The sequence below is a fragment of the Medicago sativa genome, chromosome 5 (assembly GCF_051527215.1).
Source record: "Medicago sativa cultivar Bolivia chromosome 5, Bolivia_mono, whole genome shotgun sequence".
NCBI classification, from domain to species: Eukaryota; Viridiplantae; Streptophyta; class Magnoliopsida; order Fabales; family Fabaceae; genus Medicago; species Medicago sativa.
Genome location: NC_140753.1, coordinates 59679122 through 59702391, shown reverse-complemented (window position 1 = coordinate 59702391; position 23270 = coordinate 59679122). Strand labels below are relative to the sequence as shown.

The following is a 23270-nucleotide window of genomic DNA, read 5'->3' as shown; positions in this document are numbered from 1 at the left end:
GTGCCTCCTGGTACAACAAATGTAGGCACGTGACTACTTTCAGCAGCATCTTCAGCAATAGCATTGATAAACCCAGCACTATAGAAAGTTCCAGTTGAAACGCCTGAGGTCGGGGAGAATCCAAGGCCCTCTTTGCGCTTGTTTTCCAAAATTTGTATCACTTTGCCCCAGCCAGCAGCTTGCCCTTCTTGAACAGCCTTCTGGGCATCTTTCAATGAAGCCATAGCAGTACCAGCTCTTCGAGGCTCCGTACCTTCAACAGTCAATCTTTGAAATGACGTCCCTTCAGCGGACCCTGCTTCAACGCAAGAGAAAGATGACACTTGGCTAACCAGATATGCTTCTTCACCATGTACAGTGACAAGCTTACCGTTCCTCACAAACTTGAGTTTCTGATGCAGAGTAGAAGTTACCGCCCCAGCGTCGTGAATCCACGGTCTTCCGAGGAGACAACTGCAAGAAGCATTGATGTCCATGACCTGGAAAGTAATCTGGAATGTCTCAGGGCCAATGGTAATTGGCAAGTCTACCTCCCCAAGAACATCCTTGCGAGATCCGTCGAAAGCCTTAACCAGATAGCTACTTCCCCTTAAAGAGAGTCCATGATGACTCAACTGTCTCAGTGTAGACTCAGGCATTACATTTAAGGATGATTCAGTGTCCACCAACACGTTGGATATCATGTCAGACTTACAGTGCACTGAGATATGCAGAGCTAGGTTGTGGTGTTTCCCGGCTTCGGGGAGCTCATCGTCACCAAACCCCAAGTTATTGCAAGCAGTAATGTTACCCACTATTCCATCGAACTGGTCCACAGAGACTTCATGATCAACATAGGCCTGCTCAAGTACCTTCATTAATACTTTCCTGTGAGCTTCTGAGCTCAAGAGCAGAGACAATATGGATATTTTTGACGGAGTTTGCAGCAGCTGGTCTACAATCTTATAATCGCTTCTTTTGATAAGCCTCAGAATTTCGTCCAGATTAGACTCTTCAATAGATTGGCCTAATGGGCCGGCGTTCTTGTCTACATGAGGAGAAACTGGTGGAGTTATTGTAGCAACAGGTGTAACCATCTTCTTTTGAAACAAGGGTGGACGGACTTTTCCGCTTCTCAGAGCTGTAATTTCTCCGGCAATATTATCGACCGTAGCTGGGGATACTAGAGGCATTTCCACTCCATTCTCAATCATGGTTGCATCATACTTGTAAGGGATTGCCTTTGTAGAGGCATAAGATACCGGACCAGGTAACCTGATCACTAAGGGTTCAACATTCCTTGTCTGAGATGCACTTTCAGCCGGAGAATCATGGAACACTGGCACAATCACACAAACATCACTGCAATCAAGTGTTTGTCATCCATCAGGCTATGTATATCATCTTGCACCACACAACAGCCCATAGGATTTTGAAGACATTCTGAACAAGAAGCGTGATCGTGATTGAACAAAGAAGCTTGGCAAAGTTTGACATGTAATGGCACCAAGGGAGTAACAACATTATGGACATCTAAAATGGGATCCTCTTGTGGAACAGGAACTCTTTCAAAAGCCTCGATCATGTTAACAGCAGCATGGTTTGGAAGTGGATTGTCGAGAACATGAGGAACATTATTTTCAAAAGTCAACCATCCTCTGTCCATTAGGTCTTTTACAATATATTTCAGAGCATAGCAACCCTCAACATCGTGGCCTTGAGCGCCCTGATGGAATTCACATGTGAGATCCTGTCGGAACCTGGGAGGCAATGGTGTAGGCGGAGGCTTGCCTGGTCTGGTGACGCAGTGGCCCTTAGCAAGTAGAGTTGGGAGCAGATCAGCATACCGCATCGGATCGAGCACGGGCCACTTTTCAGACTGTGGCAGAGGAACCAGAAGACAATGAGCACGGGAAGCCATTTGTGATCGATGAATGATGCATATGATGCATGATATGCAAATGCAAAAAGACTCTTTTTTGGTCAGAAGACTTGTCAAAGTGGTTGTGAACATCACGGAGAAACACTGTTTTATTTGAAGATCTTGAGCAAAACTAGAAGTTTAGTTGAGATGGTATCACTGGGTGTTCACATCCGTGATGTTCAAAAGATGACTTGTCTAAGTCCTCCGATAAATGCATGAAAAAAAGTTTATGCATGTATGCATGTATGCATGATTATGTTCAAGTACGGAGAAAACATGGTGGGTTGAAATTCAAAGTCAAGGAGTCGAGGGTGGACACGGTGTCCGGTGAAGCTAGGGCTTTGGATAATAGTAACCGGGTTCTAAAAAGGTTCCCAAGTTGCAACCTCTCCGACGTATATCACCCCAAAAATGCCTCATCTATGTGGGATTGATCGCATAATCCAAAACACGAGGCAACCCCCGGAATGAATTGTCGATTATATCCCTCCTAAATCCTAAGTTCACTCAGCCCGGGTGTAGGACTTTTGATATTCTCACCCCACACATTTGCAAGAATTTAAACATTTATTCACATAAGGAAGCAAGTAAAAGAAACAAGTAAAAACAAAGCGCAAGCGTGAAAATAAAGACTAGGCGTAACTCTCGAATCGTCTCCAGTGAAGTCGCCAGCTGTTTTATCTTGGTTTTTCGGGTGTCAAACATTGATTAAGTTTGAACCTTTTTAACCGTTGATATCTCATTTTTTCTTGGGAAGGGAAAAAGTAAGCAAAACCCTTGAGAATCGAGGTCCGGGAGTTGTTTTCGCTACAGGAAGGTGTTAGGCACCCATAACGACTATAGTATCCTATAGGAACCGTCTTTACTTTCTACGTGCGAACTTTATTTTTAAATGCTATTTGAAAAGTGATATTAAGCCTAAGAGTTTACTAAGTCAAGAATTGGAGGGAGAAGAAAGTGTTTAAATTTTTATTTTATTTGAATTAAAGGAATTTTGATTCCTTGCCTACGTACCCATTTAAGGGATCAAATCCACCGTAGTTCTCTTCCAAAAATGTTTTTGTTTTTGTTGGTTGATTTTAAATTTTTAAAAAAAAAAAGGAATTTTGAAGAATGAGAGAGAGAGAGGCCTCAAGGGCATAAGATTTGTGAAATTGTGAGGTTTGATTAGTGATTTTGAAAAAGAAGGTCAAGTATGATTAATTTTCATTGAACTTTGATTAAGAAAAGGAAAGGAAAATTCAATGGGATTTGATCCCAAGGTTTATTTAGAAAATGATTTGAGTGATATTGTTCATATTTATTTGGAAAATGATTTTTTCTAAGTGTAAATCCTAGGCATACATCTAAACATTCAATCCTAAACATACATCTAAACATGCATATCCTAGCCATACATCTAAAATATCTATGTGATGTGTGTGCATGTGTCGGTGCTTGTGTCGGTGTACATTATTAGAGTCCATTGTCCTTTACATCATTGGCCTAGATACATTTTATGGTCTTGCAAGAATTTAAAATTGCATGAAGTAAAATACAAAATTCCTAGGTTTTACATACTAAGTCTTTAAAGCTATAGAAATGAAGTGAGATGAGGGATGCTTATGAATGAATGAAACATGAAATGAAATGGTTAGTAGGATAAGGCATAATAGCATGAAAATTATAAGCAAAAGGAACATTAAACAAAGTGGCAAAAAAACTAAAAAAAGGGTGACTAAACTCTTAGCAAAGTATGCCTAAAATTTATCATGGTAACAAGACAAGTGTATGACCCATAATTCTCATATCATGACAATGTTCAAAGATTCTCATCACAATCAACAAAATGAGAATTACAAGAACACATTCAAGTCAAAGAATCATGCTATATTTTAGGCATATTTGGCATTTAATTTTCACAAACAATATTCACATAACTTGTAAGACAAGTAAACTCACACAATATACTCACATGCATTAAAACACTTCAAAACAGCAAGAAAATCCATTGCAAATTCATACTCCACAAATCAAACATCATGTATCATGATTAGGGATCAAGGACATGTACTTTTGACAAGTTTTTTTTAACACAAAACATCACAAAATAGCAAGAAAAGCATCATATTATTTTTTTTATCAAGTTTCAAAGTGCAAAAATCATCACAAAAATACCACAAAATTAACAAGAAATATATGAAATTTTTTAGAGTTTTTGAAAGATTTTTAGGCTCAAGAACATATAAAACTTCACAATTTTTTAACAAAAAAATAGTAAACAATTAACAAGAAAATACCACACATTTTTTAATCAAGATTTAACACATGATAACATCACAAAAACATCAAGAAAATGATCAAGAACACATAGGAATTTTTTAGGAATTTTTTCCAAGAATTTTTGAACATACAGGGGTGCAAACAACAAGAGACAGTGCATATTAGCAAAAAAACAACAAAAAACAAAAAAAAAGGGAAGCCTAGGCCCAAACCCAAACCTGCATGGATCCTGGATCATCCAAACACATCAGGGACGTTGGATTGATCCAGGATCCTAAACCCTAGATCAAACGGTCAAGACACATGGCTCAGGGACGAACCAGACTGGCTCAGCTGAACCGGTCTGGTTCACTCCCCTTTATAAACAAGAGGAGGCCGGTTCAATTCATTTTTAACCCTAACTTCTCTCTCTTCACTCATTCTTCTCTCATCTTCTCTCTGAAACCAAGCCTTGCCGTAAACTGGGGAGGACAGCGGAGGACGGCGGAGGAGGATGAAGATTCATCGGAATCTTCATCTTCTCCGACGATCTAATGCTATTTCTTGAAACTAATTGCCCAGAACTCTTCGTCTTCCTTGTAACACCCTATTTCTAATAAGCGGTAAAACGCGCAAAAATACTAACATATTCTAGAAATAGATGCTACGTCTTCGAATAAACCACAATTTATACATGCATAAAGATCATGTTACACAATATAGCAGCGGAACAACATATAATTCATAAACATATCTGGATCTTCAAACTAAATACAACTGTATCCTTCAAATCTCAAATAACAGAATATCTCAACAACTCCAAAATACAAAGTCAAATAAACAACATGCAAAGACTATCCTAGATCAGAGCCCTAATCTAGACACTTGCATAAAAAAGAGGAACTCCACTCCTCGGCATCAACAAGCACAACTAAGCATCCTGCACTCCATCTACCCGTCCATACGGAAAGGTAGGTGGTAAACCACTGAGGGTTAGCATTACATCATCATAATCCACTTAAAATTAACAAGAAGCTTTGAGAATGAAAGATACATTTAAGAACGATGGATAACAAACTACACACGTATTCACAAGTATTCTTAACATTCACATCATTCAATATCAACATCTCAAATTCATACCCACAAGTGTATCATACACACATCACAAAAATCAACCATCTTAATTAACGACTTCAATCATCATTCACAACTCAAATGTATTTCAATTCACCAACAAGTATGCAATGGCTCTAGACTCATCTAGATGCATGTGGTACCAATTCTCCTCAAGGTCGTCACCCATGATGCAACAAAAACATCATTATCAACGGCTATAGTCAACGGCAATATGGATATAACATCCGACACGACATATGATGCATGAACATATGACTCGATTCACTATGCATATGTTCACAACAATTCAACGGCTATAATCATCATTCAACTATATCATATAGTTCATATCTCCACATAGTTCCTTATATTCCAAATAAAAGAACAATTACAACATATGATCACAAATATCATATTCATCACCCAACAATCATTCATAAATCATCTCATAATCATATCAATCTAATCATAGAGGGTTCATAAGCAATTGACCCTCAATGATCATTTTCAATCAAGTTCGTCTCAAAAATCACAATATTGAAAATAATTGAGCAACTAAGCCAAAACCAAGTAAACGAGTTCAATTGCATATGCCATGTATCCTCTCAAGTCACACATATGTGCAGTAGAGATTACAAAAGCATTTCATCGGCCAAATCCGACGAATTCATAAAAAAAAACTCAAAGTTCGTCTCATTTTATTTCTTTTCACAAAATTTTCCATTTTCAAAGAAAAACAAGTTCAAACTTGATGGAACCATTCACCGCCAATTTTAGAAATCATATAAACATTATATAACTCTGATCCCACTTCAAATTCCGGAAGAAAACGAGTTTTCGAAAAAATCAACGTTTGGACCGTTTTTACAAAAGTTAGACAATTTTCACAATTTCAAGTCCAAACCCATTCAAATCATGTTCCAGTAGGATTAGAGACATAAACAGATGTTAATTAAGTCCAAAGAAACATTTTAGAAGTATTGGATTGGTTCCCCAAAGCTCAAAACAACAAAACAGAAAAACTGCTTCTGGGCAATTTCGCTATTAGCGAAATCTGCGCTATTAGCGAAATTCCCAGACAATTTCGCTATTAGCGAAATTTTCGCTACTAGCGAAACTTGTCCAGACAGTTTCGCTATTAGCGCCGTTCTTGCGAAATTATGCAGAAGTTTCGGGTTTTTACACCATTTTTGCCAAAAATCCCAATTTTCAAACCCCCAATTCCCAAATCAACTTCCAGAAAGTGTTTATGGGACAAAACAGGTTCAATACACTTAAACAAACATGATTCAAGCATTAAAAACAACAACATAGCTCATTTCATCAAAATCATGAAATTTTCTCAAAACACCAACATAACCACAAATCTCCTTATGAATCCATAAATAACGATTCCAGTTTCACCAATTCGATTCTAACAGTTCAACATTCATCATCAACAACTAATGAACACAAATTCATGCACAATTCAACATCACAACTTCATTTTTCATCAATTTTGCTCAAGAACACAAAGCACCAACAACTATGCATTTACACATGTTAATTCACATACTAACATGCAATTATCATACAAATCATGTTCTCAAACATAACAACATCAATCATGCACGAATTTACAACAATTAAATTCAATTCATCAATTTCACAAAATGGGTAAAAAGGAAAAATTATGAATTATGGTTGAATTCTAACCCTCTTACCTCTAACTCCAAGAATCTCTAACCAAAGCTTCAATTTAGCTCCTAGATGATGAATCCCCTCTTCAAGCTCTAACCTTGTTCTTCCCTCTAGCCTCTATCTCTTCTCTTCTCAAATGAAATGAAATGAAAATGTTTGTAAACCTAATTCTCACCAACACTAGAGTTTATATATGTGCTCTATTCAATTGGGCTTATCTCTCAAACCCTAATGGGCCTAACCCATTTCTAATTCAACCTCAAAATGTTACTACTCACTTACCGGTAAAATATAACACTAACGGTCACTTAACGGTAAATAAAATAATTACTACACCCTCTAGTAATTGATAAATAGTAACTCTCACTAACACTAAGAAAAATAACCTTCTGCAAAATTACAAAATTACCCCTACTCTCAAATGACCAAAATGCCCCTAAGTCCAAAATGACTAAAATACCCTTCTAACACCGAACTCTATGAATCCCAACCAAAAATACACACAGAGGTAAATAATCACACATGACCACATATAACACAGATAAATAGATAATAAAATAAAACTAGCGAAAATCGGGCTGTTACAACTCTCCCCCACTAAAAAGAATTTTCGCCCTCGAAAATTACCTGAAGGAAACAACTCTGGATACGCAACCCTCATCCTACTCTCCGATTCCCAAGTGGCACTCTCACCAGTCGGTCCAACCCAAATCACTTTAACCAAAACGATCTCCTTGCCACGCAAACGCTTCACTTCACGATCCTCAATCCTAACTGGCCAAGTCTCAACAGTCAAATTATCCCTTACTTCCAAATCATCCACTTGAATCACATGAGACGCATCATACACATACTTCCTCAACTGAGACACATGAAACACATCATGAAGATTCGACAAAGATGGCGGTAACGCAATCCGATACGCTACAACTCCAACCTTCTCAACAATCTCAAAAGGTCCAACAAAACGAGGAGTCAACTTCCGACACTTCAAAGCACGACCAACACCGGTTACAGGATTCACCCTCAGAAACACATGATCACCAACCTGAAACTCAATGTCCTTCCTCCTCTTGTCATGATAACTCTTCTGTCTACTTTGAGACGCTCTCATCTTCTCTTGGATCATCTTAACCTTTTCCGTAGTCTCTTGCACAACATCCGGTCCTAACAAAGCACTTTCTCCTGACTCATACCAACACAAAGGAGTCCTACACCTCCGACCATACAAAGCCTCAAACGGTGCCATCCCGATACTAGAATGAAAACTATTGTTGTATGTGAACTCAATCAATGGTAAACATTCGACCCAACTGACACCTTGCTCTAAAACACAAGTTCTCAACAAATCTTCCAAACTCTGCATAGTCCTCTTCGTCTGACCATCAGTCTGAGGATGATAAGCAGAACTCAATCTCAACTTAGTTCCCAAAGCATCTTGCAAACTCTCCCAAAACTTAGAAGTAAACCTCGGATCCCGATCCGACACAATACTAGAAGGAACACCATGCAATCTAACAATCTGCTCAATGTAGATCTCAGCCAACTTAGCCACAGACATACCGGTCTTAATAGGAACAAAATGTGCCGACTTCGTCAACCGATCAACAATCACCCAAATAGAATCAAAACCCTTAGCAGTCTTCGGCAAAGCTCCAACAAAGTCCATTGATATACTATCCCACTTCCACTCTGGCACAAACAACGGTTGCATCAAACCTGACGGGTTCTGATGTTCAATCTTAGACTTCTGACAAACCAAACAAGCATACACAAACTCTGCAATATCCTTCTTCATTCCAGGCCACCAAAACAACCTCTTCAAATCTTGATACATCTTAGTCGCTCCTGGATGAATACTCAAACTACTTCTGTGACCTTCTTCCAAAATCTGTCTCTTAAGCTCAAGAACCCTTGGCACACAAACACGATCACGAAACATCAAAACACCGTTCTCATCCAACTTGAAGTCTCCACCCTTACCTTGGTTAACCAACACCACACGATCCACAAGTTCCAAATCTTCCTTCTGGCCATTCTTAATCTCTTCCAATATATTACTTGTCAGCTTCAACATTCCCAACCTCACACCATCCGGTGTCAACTCACTAACCAAACTCAAATCTCGAAACTGTTCAATCAACTCCAACTCTTTCACCATCAAAGCAGACATATGCAACGACTTCCTACTCAAAGCATCAGCAACAACATTCGCCTTCCCAGGATGATAACTCAACTGAAAATCAAAATCTTTAAGATACTCTAACCATCTCCTCTGCCTCATATTCAACTCCTTCTGGTCAAACAAGTACTTCAAACTCTTGTGATCACTGAACACTTCAAAATTAGAACCATATAGATAATGCCTCCAAATCTTCAACACATACACCACGGCTGATAATTCCAAATCGTGAGTCGGATAATTCTTCTCATGCACTTTCAACTGCCTTGAAGCATAAGCCACAACCTGACGATTCTGCATAAGCACACCACCAAGACCCATCTTAGAAGCATCACAATACACAACAAAAGATTCCTTCGGATTCGGCAAAATCAACACTGGAGCTGAAGTCAATCTCCTCTTCAATTCTTGGAAACTCTTCTCACACTTAGCATCCCAAACATACGCTTGTCCTTTCCGAGTCAACTGCGTCAATGGCAACGCCAACTTAGCGAATCCCTCAATGAACCTCCGATAATAACCTGCCAACCCAAGAAAGCTTCTAACTTCAAAAATAGACTTAGGTGATTCCCACTGCAACACTGCATCAACCTTCGACGGATCCACGACAATACCACCTTTAGAAATCACATGACCGAGGAAACTCACTTCCCGCAACCAAAACTCACACTTCGATAACTTAGCAAACAACCTCTTCTCCTTCAACACTCCTAACACAATCCTCAAATGCTCGGCATGTTCTTCTTCAGACTTCGAATATACCAAAATATCATCTATAAACACCACCACAAAACGGTCCAGAAAAGGATGAAATATCATATTCATGTATTCCATGAAGACACCTGGCGCATTAGACACTCCAAATGGCATCACAGAATACCCATAGTGTCCGTACCTCGTTCTGAACGCAGTTTTGGATATATCTTCCGCCTTTACTCTAATCTGATGATATCCTGATCTCAAGTCAATCTTACTGAACACCTCCGCGCCAACCAACTGATCCATCAAATCATCGATCCTCGGAAGTGGATACCGATTCTTAATCGTCACTTTATTCAACTGCCGATAATCCACACACAACCTCATGCTTCCATCTTTCTTCTTAACCAACAATACAGGAGCACCCCATGGAGAAACACTCGGTCTGATAAACTGTTTCTCAAGCAACTCTTCCAATTGCTTCTTCAATTCACCCAACTCTGATGCAGACATCCGATAAGGCGCAATCGAGATAGGACTCGTTCCAGGCACCAAATCAATCGCAAACTCAACTTCTCTCTCCGGCGGTAATTCGGTAATGTCGTCCGGAAAAACTTCTGGAAACTCTTGCACTACCGACAAATCACCAACTCCTTTCTCACTTCTCTCCTTCAAGGAAGCAAACATCATGAACACACTAGCTTCACCATCCAAGGACTTCTGCACTTGCTCCGCGGTCAAGAACTTCCCACCTTCCTCAGCCACTGGCTTAGAAAACGTTACACTCTTGGTCAAACAATTAATGTTAACACCAAAAGTCAACATCCAATCCATTCCGAAAATTACGTCCATATGCTTCAATGGAAGACACACAAGATCCAACTCAAAATCCATGTTACCAAAACTAACAGGAAACTTAGCACATACTAAGGAAGTAGTCACCGAACCACTAGCCGGGGTATCGATAACCATCCCTCGCAACAACGGAGTCACAACCAAACCCAAACGCTCAACACAACTAGCCGCAATAAAAGAATGAGTAGCACCAGTATCAATAATTGCAATCAAAGGAGTACTATTGATAAAACACATACCTCAGATGAGATTATCCAGATGCTCCACCTCTTCCGCATTCAATGCAAACACCTTCCCCGCCGCCTTCTTCAGCTTGATACACTTAGTACTAAGATGACCCTCTTCACCACAGTTGAAACAAGTAATATCCTTCTTGCACTCAAATGCCTTGTGACCCTTCTGTCCACACTTGTAGCAACTGTCACCCTTGCGACAATCACTAGAGTAATGACCCAAGATTCCACACTTGTAGCATCTCACATCAGCAACATTCGGCTTAGAGCCTCCACCAGATTCCCTCTTCTTTCCTTTGTCCTTGTTGTACGGCTTCCCTAATTCATGACTCTTTCCTTTCTTCTCATTCATCGCCTTATAATGATTCACCTTGACCTTTCCAGCTTCATCAAACATGCGACACTTATGCACCAAAGTATCAAAGTCTCGGATCTCCTGAATACACATGTACTGATAGATATCGGGCCTCAAACCGCCCTCGAACTTCACACACTTAGAGACCATAGCATCCTCCGCATTGATGTACGGACAAAACCTCGAAAGCTCCTCAAACTTTGCTGCATACTCAGCCACTGAACGGTTCTCTTGCTTCAAGTTCAAGAATTCCACTTCCTTCTTAGTTCTCAAATCCTCAGGAAAGTACTTCCTCAAAAACTCAGTCTTGAACCTAGCCCAAGTCACAGCTCCACCAGCCTCAAGCCTTCCCTTAGCATTGGTCCACCAATACTCAGCCTCCTCTGCAAGCATATGAGTAGCCAACCTGACCTTCTGGTCCTCACTAGTCACCATAGCACGGAAGATCCTCTCCATGGCCTGCACCCAACTCTGAGCTCCATCCGGGTCATATCTACCCTTGAACGTCGGCGGACTGTTTCGCAAGAAACGATCCAACCTTCGCTCCTCAGCCTCACCAGGATCACGATGACCAACTGCCTCCTGCTCATTAGCCTGAGCCAACACCTGAGCCATCGAAGCCAAAGCCTGAGCAATTGCCGCATCATCTCTACCACCAGCCATCTCACTTCTACACAAGACCAACCAACAGGTAAGAACAACAGCACAACAACACAAGGACAAGTACCGAAGGCAACTCATTACCATTCGCATACTAACAGGGTAAATCAACAAACACTAATCTACTAGTCTATTAGTCCAGACAAGACTAACCACGGCTCTGATACCAACTTGTAACACCCTATTTCTAATAAGTGGTAAAACGCGCGAATATACTAACATATTCTAGAAATAGATGCTACGTCTTCGAATAAACCACAATTTATACATGCATAAAGATCATGTTACACAATATAGCAGCGGAACAACATATAATTCATAAACATATCTGGATCTTCAAACTAAATACAACTGTATCCTTCAAATCTCAAATAACAGAATATCTCAACAACTCCAAAATACAAAGTCAAATAAACAACATGCAAAGACTATCCTAGATCAGAGCCCTAATCTAGACACTTGCATAAAAAAGAGGAACTCCACTCCTCGGCATCAACAAGCACAACTAAGCATCCTGCACTCCATCTACCCGTCCATACGGAAAGGTAGGTGGTAAACCACTGAGGGTTAGCATTACATCATCATAATCCACTTAAAATTAACAAGAAGCTTTGAGAATGAAAGATACATTTAAGAACGATGGATAACAAACTACACACGTATTCACAAGTATTCTTAACATTCACATCATTCAATATCAACATCTCAAATTCATACCCACAAGTGTATCATACACACATCACAAAAATCAACCATCTTAATTAACGACTTCAATCATCATTCACAACTCAAATGTATTTCAATTCACCAACAAGTATGCAATGGCTCTAGACTCATCTAGATGCATGTGGTACCAATTCTCCTCAAGGTCGTCACCCATGATGCAACAAAAACATCATTATCAACGGCTATAGTCAACGGCAATATGGATATAACATCCGACACGACATATGATGCATGAACATATGACTCGATTCACTATGCATATGTTCACAACAATTCAACGGCTATAATCATCATTCAACTATATCATATAGTTCATATCTCCACATAGTTCCTTATATTCCAAATAAAAGAACAATTACAACATATGATCACAAATATCATATTCATCACCCAACAATCATTCATAAATCATCTCATAATCATATCAATCTAATCATAGAGGGTTCATAAGCAATTGACCCTCAATGATCATTTTCAATCAAGTTCGTCTCAAAAATCACAATATTGAAAATAATTGAGCAACTAAGCCAAAACCAAGTAAACGAGTTCAATTGCCTATGCCATGTATCCTCTCAAGTCACACATATGTGCAGTAGAGATTACAAAAGCATTTCATCGGCCAAATCCGACGAATTCATAAAAAAAAACTCAAAGTTCGTCTCATTTTATTTCTTTTCACAAAATTTTCCATTTTCAAAGAAAAACAAGTTCAAACTTGATGGAACCATTCACCGCCAATTTTAGAAATCATATAAACATTATATAACTCTGATCCCACTTCAAATTCCGGAAGAAAACGAGTTTTCGAAAAAATCAACGTTTGGACCGTTTTTACAAAAGTTAGACAATTTTCACAATTTCAAGTCCAAACCCATTCAAATCATGTTCCAGTAGGATTAGAGACATAAACAGATGTTAATTAAGTCCAAAGAAACATTTTAGAAGTATTGGATTGGTTCCCCAAAGCTCAAAACAACAAAACAGAAAAACTGCTTCTGGGCAATTTCGCTATTAGCGAAATCTGCGCTATTAGCGAAATTCCCAGACAATTTCGCTATTAGCGAAATTTTCGCTACTAGCGAAACTTGTCCAGACAGTTTCGCTATTAGCGCCGTTCTTGCGAAATTATGCAGAAGTTTCGGGTTTTTACACCATTTTTGCCAAAAATCCCAATTTTCAAACCCCCAATTCCCAAATCAACTTCCAGAAAGTGTTTATGGGACAAAACAGGTTCAATACACTTAAACAAACATGATTCAAGCATTAAAAACAACAACATAGCTCATTTCATCAAAATCATGAAATTTTCTCAAAACACCAACATAACCACAAATCTCCTTATGAATCCATAAATAACGATTCCAGTTTCACCAATTCGATTCTAACAGTTCAACATTCATCATCAACAACTAATGAACACAAATTCATGCACAATTCAACATCACAACTTCATTTTTCATCAATTTTGCTCAAGAACACAAAGCACCAACAACTATGCATTTACACATGTTAATTCACATACTAACATGCAATTATCATACAAATCATGTTCTCAAACATAACAACATCAATCATGCACGAATTTACAACAATTAAATTCAATTCATCAATTTCACAAAATGGGTAAAAAGGAAAAATTATGAATTATGGTTGAATTCTAACCCTCTTACCTCTAACTCCAAGAATCTCTAACCAAAGCTTCAATTTAGCTCCTAGATGATGAATCCCCTCTTCAAGCTCTAACCTTGTTCTTCCCTCTAGCCTCTATCTCTTCTCTTCTCAAATGAAATGAAATGAAAATGTTTGTAAACCTAATTCTCACCAACACTAGAGTTTATATATGTGCTCTATTCAATTGGGCTTATCTCTCAAACCCTAATGGGCCTAACCCATTTCTAATTCAACCTCAAAATGTTACTACTCACTTACCGGTAAAATATAACACTAACGGTCACTTAACGGTAAATAAAATAATTACTACACCCTCTAGTAATTGATAAATAGTAACTCTCACTAACACTAAGAAAAATAACCTTCTGCAAAATTACAAAATTACCCCTACTCTCAAATGACCAAAATGCCCCTAAGTCCAAAATGACTAAAATACCCTTCTAACACCGAACTCTACGAATCCCAACCAAAAATACACACAGAGGTAAATAATCACACATGACCACATATAACACAGATAAATAGATAATAAAATAAAACTAGCGAAAATCGGGCTGTTACAACTCTCCCCCACTAAAAAGAATTTTCGCCCTCGAAAATTACCTGAAGGAAACAACTCTGGATACGCAACCCTCATCCTACTCTCCGATTCCCAAGTGGCACTCTCACCAGTCGGTCCAACCCAAATCACTTTAACCAAAACGATCTCCTTGCCACGCAAACGCTTCACTTCACGATACTCAATCCTAACTGGCCAAGTCTCAACAGTCAAATTATCCCTTACTTCCAAATCATCCACTTGAATCACATGAGACGCATCATACACATACTTCCTCAACTGAGACACATGAAACACATCATGAAGATTCGACAAAGATGGCAGTAACGCAATCCGATACGCTACAACTCCAACCTTCTCAACAATCTCAAAAGGTCCAACAAAACGAGGAGTCAACTTCCGACACTTCAAAGCACGACCAACACCGGTTACAGGATTCACCCTCAGAAACACATGATCACCAACCTGAAACTCAATGTCCTTCCTCCTCTTGTCATGATAACTCTTCTGTCTACTTTGAGACGCTCTCATCTTCTCTTGGATCATCTTAACCTTTTCCGTAGTCTCTTGCACAACATCCGGTCCTAACAAAGCACTTTCTCCTGACTCATACCAACACAAAGGAGTCCTACACCTCCGACCATACAAAGCCTCAAACGGTGCCATCCCGATACTAGAATGAAAACTATTGTTGTATGTGAACTCAATCAATGGTAAACATTCGACCCAACTGACACCTTGCTCTAAAACACAAGCTCTCAACAAATCTTCCAAACTCTGAATAGTCCTCTCCGTCTGACCATCAGTCTGAGGATGATAAGCAGAACTCAATCTCAACTTAGTTCCCAAAGCATCTTGCAAACTCTCCCAAAACTTAGAAGTAAACCTCGGATCCCGATCTGACACAATACTAGAAGGAACACCATGCAATCTAACAATCTGCTCAATGTAGATCTCAGCCAACTTAGCCACAGACATACCGGTCTTAATAGGAACAAAATGTGCCGACTTCGTCAACCGATCAACAATCACCCAAATAGAATCAAAACCCTTAGCAGTCTTCGACAAAGCTCCAACAAAGTCCATTGATATACTATCCCACTTCCACTCTGGCACAAACAACGGTTGCATCAAACCTGACGGGTTCTGATGTTCAATCTTAGACTTCTGACAAAATTGATAAATAGTAACTCTCACTAACACTAAGAAAAATAACCTTCTGCAAAATTACAAAATTACCCCTACTCTCAAATGACCAAAATGCCCCTAAGTCCAAAATGACTAAAATACCCTTCTAACACCGAACTCTACGAATCCCAACCAAAAATACACACAGAGGTAAATAATCACACATGACCACATATAACACAGATAAATAGATAATAAAATAAAACTAGCAAAAATCGGGCTGTTACATTCCTCCCCTCTTTATGAATCTGAGACTATTTTTATGAAATTGTGGCTGAAACGTAGTAGATCGGAACTTAAACCTTCAGTTTCTAGGGTTTCAAATCTTTTTCTAAACTTCTTGAAACTAAACCCTAACTTGACCTATTTTCTATGCAGATTAAGGATTTGAACTCTGATTTGAAAAATAAACGGTGAATCTCTGTGGATCTACATCTTAGGGTTTCGGTTTCAACCTTTTTCAATCCTTTTCAAATTTTTTCGAAAGAACAAGTTTTAAACTCGTTAATCCACGTTGTTTCACCGTTTACTTTGGCTTATGAACCTTCGATGAAGATTTAGAGTAGAAACGAGAAGGTTTTGTATGTTACCTGGATTTGAGTAGGAGATTTGAACAAACAAATCCTTGCGAAGGTTTCTGGTGATTTCTTGAACTGAAAATAAATCAGTTATCCTCTTCTTCTTCTCTGATTCGAATCCTTTTGATATTTCTTCTTCTCTTCTCAAAAAAAATCCTTCGTGATCGCGCTTGCGCTTGAATTGCGAAGGTACGAATTCGATGATGGAGATTCTTGATGAATCTCTGAGAATTTGTGTTAATTCGAATTGATTTCGTACGATAACCGATGAATTTTAGCTTCGTGTGATGAATTTGATGTGGATTTTTGATGAATTGGTGTGAATTTGTGTTTGTTACGGTGGTTGAGATTCTGTTACAGTTGTTTTTGTGGTGGTTGAGAGTTTGTTACGGTGGCTAGGGTTTGGAGAAAAGAGAAAGTTTGTTAGAACTTTTGTGATGATGTGTCAATGATTGAATGGTATCTCCCTCTGTGCATTGATGAGTTGGCCTCTATTTATAGGCCAGGTGTGATGTTCTGGACCAATGTGGGACTGCCACATGTTCTTGGACTTGTTCTGGTCCTTATTTGATTCGAACTTGACTGGTTTTTTTTGGACTTGAGGGCCTCTTTGCAATTTTTTTAATCTGAAGGACTGACCTGCAAAACTTAAAAAACACAAACAGACTTGATGGAAAAAGGACTATTCTGCAATTGACCTAAAAAAGACTAAAAAATAAAAGTTTGACTTGGAGGACTAAGACGCAAATTGGAAAAGATTTTAAAAGAAAGAAAATAAAAAATAAAAAATAAAATAGAAGAAAGGACTAAAGTGCAAAAATTAATAAAATTGAATTAAAAAAATGTAATTTGAAATAAACGTAAAGTGAAACCAATAAAAAACACAAAATGGACTAAAACGAACCAACTACTTAAATGAGGTACTTTAAAGTAACCTCTCTCTGTCGAAATTTCGTGTGAAATGACCAAAATGCCCCTGGGGACCAAAACGACTCAAAATGACTCAGATGCAATTTTAAAATGGATTTTATCATGAAATTAAAGCAAGAGTTTATTCAAACCAATTGAAAAGACTCAGGGACAATTTTTTTGGAAATTAAGCAGAGTTTTAACACATGAAAAGACTAAAATGCCCCTAGGGGCTAAACTGACTCAAAATGACTTCAAATGCAATTTTTGAAATGGATTTTGACAAAGAATTGAAATAAAGACTTATTCAAACCAATTGAAGAGACTCAAACAATTTTTAAAGGACTAAAATGAGTTTGGATACAGGAAATGACTAAGATACCCTTTTCCATGAATTTTGCAAGTAATATTGAAATAGAATGCAGAGAAAGATGTAATTGATCAGAGACATATCAAATGACTTGAAATACAAGAAGAGAAGAATTGAGCTAGTATTTTTAGGTCCAAAATTAGGGTATAACAAGCAACAAGACACATTACATGGAAGCATGCATGACTAAAGGAACATCAATGGCCTCCCAATTTCTCACGGTGCCTCCTGGTACGACAAACGTAGGCACATGACTACTTTCAGCAGCATCTTCAGCAACAGCATTGATAAACCCAGTACTGTAGAAAGTTCCTGTTGAAATGCCTGAGGTCGGGGTGAAGCCAAGGCCCTCTTTGCGCTTATTCTCCAGAATCTGTATCACTTTGCCCCAGCCAGCGGCCTGTCCTTCTTGAACAGCTTTCTGGGCGTCTTTCAATGAGGCCATAGCAGCACTAACTCTTCGAGGCTCCACACCTTCAACAGTCAAACCTTGAAATGACGTCCCTTCAACGGACCCTGCTTCAACACAAGAGAAAGATGACACTTGGCTAACCAGATACGCTTCTTCACCATGTACAGTGACAAGCTTACCATTCCTCACAAACTTGAGCTTTTGATGCAGAGTGGAAGTTACTGCCCCAGCAGCGTGAATCCACGGTCTTCCGAGGAGACAACTGTAAGATGCGTTGATATCCATGACTTGGAAAGTGATATGGAATGTCTCTGGACCAATGGTAATTGGGAGATCTACTTCTCCAAGAACATCCTTACGAGATCCGTCAAAAGCCTTAACCAAATAGCTGCTCCCTCTTAGGGAAATTCCATGATGACTCAACTGTCTCAGTGTAGACTCAGGCATTACATTTAAGGATGATCCAGTGTCCACCAACACATTAGATATCATGTCAGACTTACAGTGCACTGAAATATGCAAGGCTAAGTTGTGGTGTTTCCCTGCTTCGGGAAGTTCATCATCACCAAACCACAAGTTATTGCAAGCAGTAATGTTACCCACTATTCCATCGAACTGATCTACAGAGACTTCATGATCAACATAGGCCTGTTCCAGTACCTTCATCAACACTTTCCTGTGAGCCTCTGAGCTCAGGAGCAAAGACAAAATGGATATTTTTGATGGAGTTTGCAGCAGCTGGTCTACAATTTTATAATCACTCCTTTTGATGAGCCTCAAGATTTCATCCAGGTTGGACTCCTCAATAGACTGGCCTGATGGGCTGACGTTCTTGTCACCAGGAGGAACAACCGGTGGAGTTACTGTGGCAGCAGGTGTAACAACCCTCTTTTGGAACAAGGGTGGACGGACCCTTCCACTTCTTAGAGTTGTAGTTTCTTCAGCAATATTACTGACCGTAGCTGGGGATACCAGAGGCACTTCCACCCCATTCTCGATCATAGTTGCATCATACTTGAAAGGGATTGCTTTAGTAGAGGCATAAGATACCGGGCCAGGTAATCTGATCACCAAAGGTTCAAAATTCCTTGTCTGAGGCACACTCTCGACAGGAGAGTCATGAAACACTGGCACAATCATACAAACATCACTAACAATCAGATACTTATTGTCCATTAGGCTATGTATATCATCTTGCACCACACAACAGCCCATAGGGTTCTGAAGACACTCTGAACAGGAAGCATGATCGTGATTGAACAGGGAAGCTTGGCAGAGCTTGACATGTAGTGGCACCAAAGGAGTAGCAACATTACGGACATCTAAAACGGGGTCTTCTTGGGGAAGCTGAGCTCCCTCGAAAGCCTCAATCATATTAATAGCAGCATGGTTTGGAAGTGGATTGTCGAGCACATGCGGAACACTATTTTCAAAAGTCAACCGTCCTCTGTCTATCAGATCCTTCACAACATACTTCAAAGCATAGCAACCCTCAACATCATGGCCTTGAGCGCCTTTATGGAATTCACATGTAAGATCCTGTCGGAACCTGGGAGGCAACGGCGTAGGCGGAGGCTTGCCTGGTCTGGTGACACAATGTCCCTTAGCAAGTAAAGTTGGGAGCAGATCAACATACCGCATTGGTATTGGTGGAAAATAAGTCCTGGGCCGAGGACCCTGCTGTTGCGGAGGTTGTTGTGGAGCAGGAGGCTGTTGTTGTACCTGCTGAGCAATGGCATTGACGGGCACTGGTGGTTGACCCGGTGGCAGAGAATATTGCTGGTAGAATGGTGGGAAGAAGGGATGTTGAGAATACTGCATATATTGATAGGGCAGAGGTGACTGAGCAGCATTAATAGGAGCTGTAGACTGGTTACCGGATACCATTCCTACCTCAGATTCCTTCTTCTTATAGTGGCCATTACCATACTTCTTTGGCGCACTAGCTGAGGACTCACCCTTTTCAAGAACAATGATACCTTCTCTGACAGCCTCTTCTAGACGAGTTCCCATAGTAACCATGTCGGAGAAGTTATTTGGTGCCGAGACTATCATCCTTTCAACATATTCCTTCTTCAAAGTTTTCAGGAACGTCTGTGTCAGTTCTTACTCATCAAGCCGAGGAGAAACACGGGCAGCTGACCCTCTCCACCTCTGAGCATATTCACGGAAGGTTTCATCTGACTTCTGAGACAAAGACTTAAGAGAGTCCCTATTTGACTTCAAGCGGGTGTTGAACTCATAATGATTTTCAAAAGCAGCATCAAGTTCCTCAAAAGTATGGATATTGTCTTTGCTCAAACCAGTGTACCAGTCTGCCGCATCTTCTGCCAGGCTGTCCTGGAAATAGTGTATCATTATGGCATCATTATTTGCGTAGTTGGCCATCTTCCTGACGTACCGGATGACATGGCTATGTGGACAAGAAGATCCATTGTACTTATCAAAATCTGGCACTTTGAACTTCTTAGGAACCTCAAACTGGGATACCAGACATAGATCACGGGCTTTAGCTGAGACACCGTTCCCACGGTTAGCTTTGACCTCACGGAGCTCACCAGCTAGCTCTCTCAACTGTTCTCTCATAGCCTCCACTATAGGGTCCTGTCCACGTGGAGTATCAACATCGATTATCTGTTGCACAGTGTGTACAACAGGATCGGTGACAACAGTAGTTACTTGAGGCATAGAATTATTTGCAGGAGTAAAAGTTGTTGTAGGAATAGGTCCTTGATTGGCAACACCAGAAACACCGGCTGCAATATTAGGAGCATAGAAAGCTGAGAGTCCATAGGGACGCCCGTTGGGCATAACAAACCGAGCATCAGAAGCCACAATAGATAGTGGGATAGATGTGGCTGGCTGTTCTTGCGCAGCCATCAGAGTAGACATAGTGTCATGAGCCTTAGCCAAGTCTTCTTTCATAGCAGCCAATTCGGCACGGAGCTGAGCATTTTCTTCTTCAAAGTTAGCCATGTTTCTTCTCTTATACAATCTTGTCTGATGAATTCTAGCTGGTTGGTAGACTTTGCGAGCACGAGCCACCTTTCAGACTGCGGCAGAAGAACCAGGAGGCAATGAGCACGAGGGAAGTTTTTTGTGACCAATGAATGCATATGATGCATGAGATGTGTTAATGCATATGCAAAAAAGACTCTTTTTGTGTTATCGAAGGGTTTTAGACAAATTAGAAATTTGTAAACATTACTAAAACAACTGAAACATTATAACCAAACAACATGCAAACATCATAGGGTTTTACAAGATGATTCCCTTTGAAATGCTAAACCAAGGGATAGACTTTGAAATGTAAAACAACATAAACAATAACTGGAAACAACAACAGGAAATAGAGATCCTCAAGCATAGTAAGTGGAAGGATCATCCTCAGACTCAGTCTTAGACTCATAGCTGCAATATCGGGCATAGAAATCACGGGCACCCCTAGCCCTCTTGGAATCCCTCATAAGCAACTTATCCTTTTCTTCGATTTCTTTCCTAGCTTTAGCCAACTCTTTCTTCAATGTCAAAACCTCATGAGTCTTCTGCTCATCTTTCCCATCCAAAGTCATAATCAAATTCTCAGCCTCATAGTATCTAGTCATCCACCGATGCTTCTCTCGGCTCTCCACAGCTAGATGCTCCTGATACATCTCCTGAGTGGGTGGTAGTAAAGGCAGAGGCATGGTTGGAATGGATGCAGACACATATCTCATGGCGGGGTAAGGCATGCCAATCTCCTCAGCTTGGTTTATCACCCATTGAGTATAAGCCTCATGAGCAATACCAGATCTCACACACATATGCCTCACATCTTTCTTCCGAATCTTAGACCAAGCCTCTATGAAATCCTCTCTTATTCTTGTAGGAGCATTAGAGTAATGGAAGAAGTAAGGGGATGTAGCAAGATAGATGGGTTTCTCTTTCATTGGAAAACCAAATTGTCGCAAGGCAAGCTCCAGGTTATAGTTGATTCCACCCCGGGTACCAAGAAGAGGTACATTAAGAAACTTCCCACCACCGAAGATAATCTCTTTGACTCTAGCAGCGGGAGTGAGCCAAACCACTTCATTAGGAGTGAGAGCCATGATCCTCTGTGAAATAGTCCAATTCTCTGGATTATCATGGAAAGACTTTGGAAGGTGCAAAATAAACCACCTATAGAGGAGAGGTACACAGCAGAGAATATATCCACGACCCTTGTCGGATCGATCGTGAATAGCATGATACGTGTCAGCTAGCAAAGTAGGAACCGGATTCTTGGAGCGGAGGATCACAATAGCATTCATATCCACGAAGTCATCAAGGTGTGGAAAAAGAATAAGCCCATAGATGAGTAGCGCAAGAATAGCCTCAAGAGTGTCTTGACAAGTAGTTTCGAGATTGGCTATTTCAAGTAGATATTTTGAAGTGAACCCTCGGATGTGAGCCTTAGTAACGAGATTCTTGGAGACATCGGAGGTCTTGAGATAGAGATCTTTAGCAATAACCAAGGGCATAGGAGGATGCTCAAGACCCGTGAAAGGTGTTCCCTTGGCTATAGGTAAACCTGTCAAGGAAGAATAAGCCTCTAAAGTAGGTACCAACTGAAAGTCAGGAAAAGTGAAGCACCGATATTTCCGATCATAGAATTGCACTAGAGTGTGCACAAGCTTCTCATCTACATTAGTCCGGAGAAGAGTAAGTAAGTCCCCATAACGGTGTCGGAAACCAATCGGATCCTTAACCTTGAGTGCCAAATCTCTCAAGCTAGCCAAATCCACTTCCTTGAACTTATAGGACTTAGTCTTCCCCATTCCTACAATGTTTACAAATTCAATTTATCTAAGCCCTTTGATAAATGCATGGAAAAAAGTTTATGCATGTATGCATGATCACATTCAAGTACGGAGAAAACATGGAGGGTTAAGATTCAAAGTCAAGGAGTCAT

General features: G+C 39.9%; 2 protein-coding genes across 2 annotated transcripts in view; one reads left to right on the top strand and one right to left on the bottom strand.

The window, feature by feature from the left end:
* The window catches only part of LOC146923601 (putative helicase MAGATAMA 3), a 102901-nt gene that overhangs the window by 44893 nt on the left and 34738 nt on the right, over positions 1 to 23270 (top strand). The gene's annotated exons all lie outside the window — the stretch shown is intronic.
* On the bottom strand, positions 17957 to 21671 carry LOC146923602 (uncharacterized). The gene has a single exon (XM_085708763.1). The coding sequence runs from the start codon at positions 20393 to 20395 to the stop codon at positions 18095 to 18097; it is 2301 nt and encodes a 766-aa protein (XP_085564889.1). The 5' UTR covers positions 20396 to 21671; the 3' UTR covers positions 17957 to 18094.

Bases quoted from the DNA above. Each gene is read 5' to 3' on its own strand.
- LOC146923602 (XM_085708763.1), bottom strand. From the start codon at position 20,395: ATGATAGTCTCGGCACCAAATAACTTCTCCGACATGGTTACTATGGGA.